This window comes from Liolophura sinensis, chromosome 11 (assembly GCF_032854445.1).
Source record: "Liolophura sinensis isolate JHLJ2023 chromosome 11, CUHK_Ljap_v2, whole genome shotgun sequence".
In the NCBI taxonomy this organism is placed as follows: domain Eukaryota; kingdom Metazoa; phylum Mollusca; class Polyplacophora; order Chitonida; family Chitonidae; genus Liolophura; species Liolophura sinensis.
Window position 1 is genome coordinate 13,358,456 of NC_088305.1, and position 12,051 is coordinate 13,370,506.

A 12,051-nucleotide genomic window follows, 5' to 3' on the forward strand; every position below is an offset into this window, starting at 1 on the left:
TTAGCATGCTGAGCGATTTCATTAACCACATTCGATGTCATAGCTACTTATGATGATTTCAAGAATATTGAAATGTGTTTCAGAGTTTCATTAGACACATTGGTTTCAATCAACGTCACAAGTTATTATTGCAAAAACTAGTGTGTCAAGGTAATTCAATTAAACGTCCAAATGAGTATAATTCTCTTGTAAGTAAATATGGACAGAGCGCCCAGAATCTCTGGCACTCTGCCTCATGATTGTGTCTAATTCCGCTTAACCCGGGGCTGGGAGCTGTAAATTTATCGTGTTGGATTATAATACACAGACGGCCACGTTGGATATATGTACTAAATCAAAGCGCACTAAATAAAATCTATGAGGTACATAGTTTGTTATCGATAACTGATATCCTAGCATGGTACTCGATTTGTATACTGATTCATACGTCATTGAAAACTGTTGACTGCTCATGCCCGCCATTCAGCCGTAAAGCACCTCCTAATCGCTGGATCCCAAAACTAGACCTGCGTCAACTGAGGGGCTGCTTGGGGTATGACTTAACTACCAAATCGTTTTGGTCATCTCCGTGTGAAACTCTTACTTTCAAATCCTTCCGCGCCATGGATAAAGTATGTTTGGTGTTTGTGAGCGTTGTAGGCTAAATGAGAAGATCACTCATTTCTTATCACTTGTGTTGTACCAAGCACAAGACATTCAGTCCCTGTTTGAGAGTACAGTGAGCTCAAACTGAGAGGTTTACGGGACAGGTTGGCCCGGTGCCAGTATAGTGTGGCTGGGTGTGGTGTCATGTCTGGTGTCTTCGGCATGATACTTCATTAACGGCAGCATATTGGCGGTATGGACTAGCCCTTCCACAAGAAAACTCTGTCTATGTACATACACATAACGACTCCTCGTCGTCATATGACACATGCATTTAAGCTAAAACCATTTCTTCATTCAGGTAATCAATGGATCATTATTCCGAGAGGCATTTTCTACTTTAGATGGATTTCGTTAACATAGCCAGACCATGTGGTTTAGCTTTCGATGACATCATTTGTCATCTTGGACTTTCCACGGCGGAAATAGAAGCTGAAGTCAGACATGCGCTGAAGCTGACACGTGACATCAGAAACCATTCTGACTGGTACAAGGTGTGTCCATTTATTCGCTATCCTTTCCATGCGTCTCGCTCTGTACTCATACTCCCAACTAATAAGCGCAAATCCACGCTTCGTTCATTCATATTGTATATTTACTTTTTATTGAATATATGAATACAATCGACAGCTTCTAATTGTACCATTTTACTAGTGGGAACGAATCACGCAAGATCACGCGCCACTGATGTATTAACGCGTTCATAGAATGACTGATTCATTGATTGACTGATTAGGGCTTAACGCCACGTCTGCAATATTCCAGCCACACGGTTATGGCGTTTAATAACCATACCAAGATCAGTGATAGGAATCTATGCGTCCAAACAGACATTCGTATATCTACACATGTAAACACTGCAGGCCAATAACCACAAGGCCTATTCCCAAATCGACCTTTAACACAAACCGTCACTGAACTATGAAAATATATAAAGTATGAAATTAGGAAGACTAACGTCTGTACCAAGGCCATCACAGAGGTTTTAGAGCAAATAAGAAACTCATTGATCCGGTTTCGTTGCAAAGAAAAGACGAGTTAGGAATTTAGAAAAATGGCTTTGATCTTCTGGCATAGAATCCTTATCCATTCCTGGTCGTGCACATGAATGTATTAGTATAGCATGAGTGTAAGTATGACACGCACACACACACACACACACACACACACACACACACACACACACCTTCATTGTTTACTTCTTGAGTGTCTCTGAAGAAACTGGCGCATTTTGTAATTCCTACTTGTTCAGCATTTACACGAACCGTCAGAACAAACCCCTAAGTGAGGTAAACTGGCAACAGGCGGAATTGTACTGTTGCCGCTGCTCTATTTGTGTTCTCCATATATACATTAGTCTCTTGTATCCATATTATGCAAATGGGTCTTTCGACCGATACATTTGTTTAGAAACTTTAGCTAATGAGGCTATATTTTCCGCTTTATGCTATTCTTTTTCACAGATGCTACAACCCAGTTCGCCTGCAGACGAGAATCAGCAGCCTTCGATTTTGTGACTGCTGAGTATCACTCCGAAACCCCTTCCCGCTACACTGGATGGAGGAGATTACTCGACAAGAAAAAGCAGCGCCAAAACGAGCGCGGAAAGTATGACTTCAGAGTCGTCACTAGACGTGTCCACAAAAGCTTTTGATGAAGGCACACTGCAGGATATGGACATTGTTGATTTGGTCGCGCAGAAGGCTGGATAACTACACAACTGGAGGTGGACATGAACGATTTGGGCTCGAAGAAAGAGAGGAATAAAGGCTCAAAAGTTAGACCGGATATGGTCAAAGACAAATTGACCTCGAGTGAAAACAATGGACGCAGAGAAAAGAAGCTGAGCTTCCTCAACAGACCAGATTTCAGACCCGAACTTAATTTCCAAAAATGAGCTTCTTTGAAAGAGAAAAGAATACCGAAAGGTTTGCACAGGCGCTGCAGCGCGCGAATTAAGGCGAACAGGCTTAGAACAATACAGCTGATCTCACAACGAACTCACTTATAAGCCATACGCTGGTACAATTTGTGTTTAACATGTTGGATTGTGTTCAACATACATCATTATATGTTTTTTTAACCTAAACCTGATTTAGCCAAAGTGCTAGGAAGGTGTAAGTAATGCTACTGACGCATTTACATGAACTCATGGTGGCTTCCTCTACGGCCGTACGTGGGAAGGCCTTCAGCAACCTGCGGATGGTCGTGGTTTCCTCCCACCTTAATGCTGGCCGCCGTCGTATAAGTGAAATATTCTTGAGTACGGCGTAAAACACAAATCAAATAAATAAATTTACATTAACAATTAGAATCAAAGCCAAGGTGAGGTAAGCCGACAGTAAGCCGTACTTCATCGGTTACATTTGATCATTTGCCAACAATTTACCGTCGCGCTATAGTTTTACTCTCTATATATAGAGAGTTTTTTATATAGGGTCGCTGCAGTGCTGTGTGGGTGTGGATATCAGTCAATCATAAGTTACACTACCATCAGTCCACTGGTGTCTTTCCAGTTCACGAAAAGCGGGTTATTAGCATACTCTATATAGTTACCTTCAGAGATCTCTGAATATTAAATCTGGTATAGTGTGTAGAGCAATATTATTTATTGGTGTTTTACGCTGTACTCAAGAAAATTTCTCTTCATCGAAGGCAGCTAACATTATAGTGGAAGGAAACCAGACCATCCACAGTTGGCTGGTGGTCCAACCCTCGTATGATGTAAGACGGGAAATTTGAGCTGGACTTGAACTCGCATTGGTAAGAGGCTTTGACGGTTATTGTGCTGCGCTATCAATCACGCTAACCACTCGTCTGAATGTGAAATCAGTGTAATACGTCCGGTTGAAAGTTCCTACTTTTCATTGGTCATGCATTGTCATTTTGTGCTATTTGACATCTACTATTCCAATGCCTGTACACACTGAAATACTTTTTGTTTGCTTTGATATTACATTTTATCAATTCGTATGTCGTGTAAAGCCCTATACGTCGGCTTAAAATAACATAGGGTTTGTGTGAAGCACGTTTTTCATTGTCACTCTGTGAAACGGAGAGACTGCTATATTTCGCCTAATTGAAACGAAACATACCGGCCACAAATACAGCTTATTTAAGCTGAGATGCGTTTTCAAACCAGTCAATATATTTCAGTTGATTATGCAGATACATTTTACTGCATAATAATTGCATACAATGAATTAGGTTCTGCAGTAGCTTGTATTGGAGGAGCTCTCCTACTTGTCAAAGTCTTGCGACACAATGTGGCTATATGTTGGTCACCTATTTGTTTTATTTTTTATTTGATTGTTGTATTTTACGCCGTACTCAATAATATTTCACTTATACGACGGCGGTCAGTATTATGGTGAGAAGAATCCGGGCAGAACCCGGGGAAACCCACGACCATCTGCAGATTTCCTCCCAGGTACGGCCGGACAGGAAGACAAAATGAACTGTACAGACTTAGACTCACAGCGACCCCCCTGGGCCAATGCGCCGCGCTGGCTCGTTAATCATCTCGGCCACATAGGCCATTATGAGGGCATAGGGAACATACTGATAACGTATATCACAAATGACATCAGAATAACTTTACCCACACCTTTATCTTCAGATAAATGGTTGTGGATTACATACATTACCAGTATTGTACATAACCCCCCCCCCCCTGAAGATTTAAGAAATGCAATTTTAGAGGCCTGTCGGCACAACTGCTGTTTCCAGTGATGATCCCCCAGTTGACCCAGCGACAGGTGCGGGAAACCTGGGTGATTTTCAAAATCGCCCATTACCATACAATTGTAGGACAATACAAAAGGAATTTGTTTTGGCTCATAGAAGCATTTTAAATAAAGACATTCGATTGTTGGCTTTAGAAAAAACATGATATATTGATCTTACCAAATATATAAACAACCCTGGAAATCAACACACCTTCTCAGACCATTAAACAACCAAAATGTCCTCGATATCATGAGTTCAAGCTTAAGTAAGGGAGGCAGGCATTTTCATAAATATATGAAACAGCCAGGTTCAAAATGGCAGTACAAGAAAGCTTTATATACATACCAGCTAATGAACAGTCGTTGGCGTTGACAGATTTTAGATGTACAATGGGTTTTCTTACTTTAATACAAACAAGGTAAAATGCGGATCAGGAATACTGGTCACTGTATTAAAACTTTTCGGGTACACTTTGGTATCGATATTCACATAAATATGTAAATCACAGGCAAGAATTGTCGTAAGGCGACACCAAACAGTGCCTCATGATAAACTCAGTCCACCTTGTCATCCCGAGGCAACGCCAATGAAACATAATAAACCAGTGTACAAGATTACAGCTAACCCCAGCAGAGCGACATGCGTAATATTAGTGCAATTTATGCGTCGAAAAAGACATTTGTGTACCAGCCGTCAACCAGTAAGGACGTTCCAGATCAATAATTGGAAGGCTAATTCCCAAAAACGACGAATAACACAAAACCACCAAAGAACTCAGAAAGTGTATAAAGGACGAAAATAGGACGGATTCATGCAAAGAGAAGCAATCAAAAGCTTTCACTGACACTGGAAAGACGCACGGTATGTTTTAGGCGACTTGGTGAAATCAATATTCAAATCGTGTACCATGCTAGAATATCTGTTGTCGATAACAAAATATGCATCAGTTCATATATCCAACATGCCGATCTAATTCAACGCGATGAGCATACCGCCTACACTAAGCACACATTCCCTGAAGTAATAGGATAGTAAACCAAGTTTTATATGTGTGTAAGAAATGTTTTATTTCACTTTTATCGGTACAAGACCGTTTTGATACGTTAATAAAAACAAACAATTTATTACACAACCGTGTACACATAAATTTCAACTTAAATCAGACGAAAGATGATAGACTTCAGATGTGAAGACATGAGTATGACGCGTAACACAACACTGTCGAACACAACGAACATTATTTAAACATCGAGAAGTCATGTATGCGTTTAACGCGCAACTCTCATCAACAAGCATTAATAAGTGAAGTAAAAACTACATTAGGAATGGACATGAATGACACGTAATGCAACCAATGACACATAAGGCACCATCGATACATAATACGTCAACGTTTGGAACGTTTGTAATGAATGAGGGCCCCTTTCGGAATTGTGGTCTGAAAAGCACAATGCGTAATTCCTTTAATGGAATCCATCTTAAAATGTAAGAACCGAAAAAATAAACTTACTCGTACGTTTATGAGTACATTCAGCGACGTTTTCGCGATTTTGCCTTCACTTCGACCTGGGCCGGAGACGCTGTTCTCTTACGCCCCCTTTTCCCCACCGGTGATGCTACCTCTTCTTGCGTCTTGGCAACAGCTTTACCACGACCACGCGCTGCTCCTCCGCCACGCCCTCTAGCGGCTGTGACTTTAGGCTTTTCATCGACCTCCATGTCCTCTTCTTCATCTCTAGCGTCCGGTCCTCCTTTCCCTCGTCCTTTTGGCGCAGCTTTGGGTTTAGTCTCCTCTGTAGGAGGGCTAGTCTTTCCCTTCCCCTTCCCTTCCCACCAAGGTTTTCTTCAAACTGTTTCCCGAGGATCTCTTTCAGTTTTCCGGTTTTCTTGTGTTCCTTATATACCTTAAGCACATTTGGCCATCCGCCCGCGTTTTTGAAGAAACTCCAGTGGTAGCCATCCGTTTCTATGGCAAAGTGCACCGCCTTCAGCAATCTGCCGAAAATCTCATCATCGCTAAGGGGTTTAAGTTTCAGCACCTGAAATTTGAATCGATAGAATGGTGATGTTATCTGTGAGACCAAAGGAATAATGGAGAATGCTGAACAGATTACAGAAACGATGGAAGAGCTGACTGAGAAACATAAAGCCAATTCGAAGATCTTATTATACTGTCCATTTTTAATTATTTATTTATTTATTTCACTGATGTATTTAGACCATTCATCTGGAATAATATGCAACTGGTAGGTTTATAGTTTGGGAATATACATGTACACTGGAGTCAAAAAAAATCTCTTAATTGTGGTACGCAATGTGGCTGTAGACATGTAATACACTATAGCGGGAATAGTAGATATAGAATTGGAATTTTGGATTTAATTCAAACCGGTATAAAACTATCTACGTAGCTCCCCATTTGCCTACCTGACTGTGAAAGTGTGTTTGCTGCAAGAATGCCCTCTACTGATGGAGCAATCAAACAGACAGTTGCTTTCACTCTTTGGTGTTTCTAGGCCAAAAAAAAACGTTTGCCTTTGCATTGAACAAAAGGCACATAACAGGACTTAAAAATGACGTACTAATAGATCTATACTTGATAACACTTACAGAGGCTAATATTGTTTAAATAACGTTACAATTATTTGCCCATAAGACAACTTACATTGTACCAGTCTGTATAGGATTTCATAGAGTTGATCCTCCGACCACAGGCCTCCTTCATTTCTTTCACCATGGCGTCGGTAGGAAATCCAAAGTTGTTGTCATAGCGACGCTTGAGATCCTTGTGACTCATCCCTTCCGGCATGGCGATGTCCAAAAAGAGAACCTAATTGGCGAAATGTACACTCCATTGTAAATAGGCACTGATAATCTTTTTGTCCAATGTATGCACTTATATTTGATTAAACGTACTAAATAACAATTAAGCAACAAATAATTTTCACATATCAGATTTGGAATACAACTGTATATACCTAGTTTTAATAAAAAAGAAGAAAAAAAACTCTTCTCAGTTTCTACATTGTAGTATTCGAACTCCGGGATCGAACTTTAGTTCTATGAGGTAAATGATAATACTTTAAAGTTGTCTCAAAAGGAAAGGTGCCCGTGTCTAGACTCACTGCTACGTTCAGTAGTACACATATTACACAATCAACACAACACTGGAGTTTTATGTTTTTAAGCACAAATAGGACAAACGGAATTCTCATGGACTATGTACCTGAAATGCCAGAATCTTGCGACTGACTTCTGTTTTCTTCAGGGTCATGTCAAGTCGGTATTCTTTTGGGGTTGTCAGGTATCCCAGCTCAGCGTCTTCCTTAACATACCACATCACATTACGTCTCCAACTTTCTGAGAGATACGCCTCAGCCGCGTCTTTCCACCTGATACGTGTAGCAAGAAAAAGGTCGGCAGAGACAGCGTTAGAAAAGCAACGTAGAAAAGAGGTACACGTACATGTATTGTGTGGGTCAAAGGGATACAGAATCGATTCTGATTAGCTGGTGCGAGAGATAGACAAGTCCAGGCTATGCCTTGCCTAAGCTGAATTTGTATATGCTACAATTATTTAAGATTTAACGCAAGAATCCCTAACTCCACAGTTCGTTAATCAGCGTCGATTTCGGGTCCCTTAGAGGTGAAAAATACATATCGTTTTTATCAGTTTGTGGGTTTTCTCCATTTACACACCTGAGAGTCTGTGGTGCTGTTGTAAAGATTTAAAGAAACGTATGCGCTTTGAGGAGAAAACTGGCAGGTGATACATGTGGCTGGATGAAAAATAATAGACCACAACTTTGGAGGAGCAATTTGAATGATTTTTTCATTTTGGTTGCATTTTTAATTTTACAAAATTACAAGCACGTCTGAGTACCCAATGATGGCTGAAGAAAAAGAGCGAAAAGCCCACAAGGCTTCTAAAGACTAAATAGTTACAGGTTGGCTATAAATTCCTTTACAATGAGGAGGTAGGAAAATGAGCCCAAATAATTGTTAATCGTACCTGTACTTGGCAGAAGCAGACAGAAGTATCAGCCTCTCAGCGATGTGTGGACACTCCTTCTTTGTCCGAGCAGATTCGTCTTCGATAAATACCTGACAAAAAAAAAAGCAGGCCTATGTTTGACAGTACGTTTAAACAGAAATGATATTTGCACTAAAACTTAAGTACTTGTAGTTTACTTGCAGGTAAATGACTCAGTCGACACAAGATGTTGTGCTTCTTGTCTATTGTTTCACTGCTTAACACATAGCTCTGAACCATTCTGATGTCTTTTCTATTTGAATTTCTTATTCCTAGACAGGTTAAGAAATACCGATTCATGAAAAAGAAATCGCATGCATTTCAAATTCTTAAGATAAAAGATTTGCAGACACAACAGTGTACGCTACTTTAGGACAAAGCATCTTCTCGTCGAGTTTCACGCCATAACATTTCGTTTATTACGAATTGATAAAATTAAACTTTTGAAGATTTATCTAAGGAGAAATGGGCGTTGAATTGTTATATTCATAACACAACTTACTCTTAGCAGTTCGTCGACTTTATCTTGAAGGTCCGGGTATGTTTCTAGCGCCCATAAGAACAGTCTGTGAAGAGCGAAGTAGCCACAGAGATGGTTGTCACTGGTGTGTTGCGTTCCTTTGGAGAACTCAACCACAGTTGCCGACATCAGATTTGGGATGACTTTAATGATCATGTCTTCTATAGGAGTCTTCTTGGGGTTGCATTTTGGTAGGATTGCGGCTACTTCGCGGAGCGTTTTCTCTATCTGGTCTTTAATGGCGGAACCGTGGTTTGGATGAAGGTACAGTGGCAGGAAAAACTTCAGGGGTTCCTTCATGATGCTGTGTACAACACCCACTGAACCCATCATGCTAAAGAAGGATTCCCCACTGAGGAACTCGCATGGTGTCGTCAGAGACGGCCTGTGAGTGGGACCCGAAACCGCCAGACCGAAACCAAATAGTTCCGCGTTGCTCTTCGGTTTTGCCGTCGGACTGAGCTTATCTTTGGAAATGTAACACACAATGTCTCGTTTGTTGTTGCCACCAGTTTCCTTCTTGCTCACCTTGGAGTCTTTTTTGAGAGGTGGGTACGGTTTTTTGGTGGTATGTCCGCAGTCGGCACACTTGAAATTTTTAGTGAGGTTAGCATTATAGGAGCAATCCCCTTGAATCTCTGCTAAGAAAGACAACATATTTAACAGGACGGTCTGCACAGTGTAACCCGGTGACCAGCCAGCGTTCTTCTCGTTCGCCCATTCCCGATGCCATTCGGCAAAGTCCGAGAAGATGGACAGGCACACTTGTGTTCCTTTCTTTCCTGGTTTTGTGGCGCCGCCTCTGTAGCTAAACCCAGGAGGCACGAATTCAGCGCTCGGCGATTTGTACGGGTAATTTTGCGGGAAAAATAGAATGAGATGATACAAGACGCCGTTACATAGAAAGTTGCAATGCCATTCTAGCATGTTGCTTTCCAGTGGGGAGGCAGAAACGTTTTCCACGGGCGATTTTTCGAGCTCCTGCAAATCCAGCATCAGTCGCTTCATTGCCCTTTTCTGTTGTTGGTTAACTTTGGACATTGTGAAAGGTGTTGAACTCTTCACTGTTGTACACAAGTGGCAAATGTTTTCATATATTTTATCTACCTTATTTACTTATTAGAGAATTTCGTCTCAGTGGCGACGTGTGCGCTGCCAATCACTCTGTAAATAAAGAAGCAAAACGACTGTCAACAATTTTTGCCACAAATAATGACATTGCTCGACATGTCTTTGCAAATGGTTGCCACTGATATAAATGGTAGGGTAATCAGGGTTTACATTCACTCATCACGCAGTAGAATTTTTGATGTAAAATGCCTGCCAGAAATCTTTTCCATTTTAAATGTTTCTTAGGGGAACACAGTAATTTGGCAACCATCTCATTCCTTGTCTAATCCTATCTAAATGTGAGCAGTTCAGATTTTTAATTATTGCGCTGTCACACGCAATTTCCAGAAATAGATATAGATGATGGGCCGTTTAACACGCTGTGACCACCCTCTATAAGAAATACGTGTACAAGAAGATATCTTGATGGCAAACGAGAGATATGACTGATCTGGGCCGATGCGAAGCAAGCCATGTGTACATTTTGCAATGTTGTGATCAATATTTTGTAGTTTTTCCTGTACACTGCAACAGTCGTACATTGCTTGGCGCTTCGTTACAAATCCTTAGACTGACAAGAGGCTGCATAACTACAGCAATGTGATACATTAACATTCGTACATGTTACACTGATTACGTTTTAGGCTGAGGGAAGTTTGTAATGTGGGTCGTTTCTTTGGGTGTGTACGTATCTAGGGGTCAAAACTGCTATTCGTATGCCTGTAATTAATACGTGCAAGGCCAATTTCGAAAACGTTCATGAAACGCAAGCCATCAAGGAAGAAAGAATCTATCTGAAAGGAGAATCATGCAAGGAGAGACAGGCAACTGTTTCATTTAAGAGGCTAAAACAGGAGGAGTGCCCATTCTTCGCCAGATGTTAATCGATTAATCTTGACTTCGGAGATGGACCAACAATGACTGTAGCTAAGCAACGGTGTTGTATATAAACAAATGCATTAATGTAGCTCGCACTGAGTCCATAAAACATTTCAAAGCATGCACCATATAGGCGTACACAATTGTGGTGGGATAACAGAGATATTTTGCCATCCAGAATACATGTAACCTCGGTCAAAATGTCCTTGATTTTGTTTACATAAAACCTATATACATCAAATTCGTACTAAACAGTGTTGGAATCAATATCCTTCTAAACAGTGTTCGAATCAATAGTGATATTGTAATAAATGTACATCCAGTTGTCCACCTCAGGTTGTCATCAAGTCAGTAGCAGAACTCGAACAGACAGTTACCTGACTCTGAATTTAGTCTATATGAGATTATGCCACAAAAAAGATGGCTTGAAAAATAAGTCTGGTTGTGTTTGACCAGTTGATGTAAACATTCGCTGCAATATTTGCGTTCCACATTTTGCTCGCTGTAATACGTCCTTTCTCGTCCTCAATACACTGACGAGCAGTTTCAACATGTTCTAAATTCTACTTTAATAGAGATACCTGACTCTGTATACACAAAACTTCCAGAACATCAACCCAGGAAATGTTACGGGGCTTTAATCGCGGATTTGGCTTATGTATTAAAGCCACGAAATGACATTATTATCATTTCTAGCTACTATCCGTGATGTGTACGTAACAATTAAACATCAGCTAGAATTAAGATTGAATTATGTTCTTTATGTTCATTATACTCTCTCTACGTATACAGTTTATCTTCATCTGCAGTAAAAATAAAAAGGTATGGATCAATAAACGACCAGATCAAAAATGCTGACTCAGAAAAAGTATACCACATGTAAGAAAGTGAGTCTTATGGTTTAGCATCGCACTCAACAATTTTTCAGTCATATCACGACGAAGGAGTCCCAAGAGTGCATGTAATGTACCTCCTTGTTTAAGGACGGATTTTCACCGCTCTTTTATCCATTGCTGCTTCACTGAGACGACTTACCAAAGGCAAGTAAGCCGACTCACCCGAGCCATTACACCGATACGGGTCAATCAGTCGTTGCTCTATCCACCTAATGCTAAAGGCCAAGCGAGGAAGTTAC

The 12,051-nt window shown here is 40.7% G+C and overlaps 1 protein-coding gene across 1 annotated transcript; it reads right to left on the minus strand.

The window, feature by feature from the left end:
- Positions 1-5,393: 5,393 nt before the first annotated feature.
- Positions 5,394-10,046, minus strand: LOC135477679 (uncharacterized). Its single transcript, XM_064757865.1, has 5 exons — positions 8,910-10,046; positions 8,387-8,478; positions 7,601-7,766; positions 7,040-7,204; positions 5,394-6,413 (listed from the first exon to the last, which is right to left on the minus strand). Exons 1-5 carry the CDS (start codon positions 9,966-9,968, stop codon positions 5,991-5,993), a joined length of 1,905 nt encoding a protein of 634 aa, XP_064613935.1. The 5' UTR covers positions 9,969-10,046; the 3' UTR covers positions 5,394-5,990.
- Between the last annotated feature and the right edge of the window lie 2,005 nt (positions 10,047-12,051).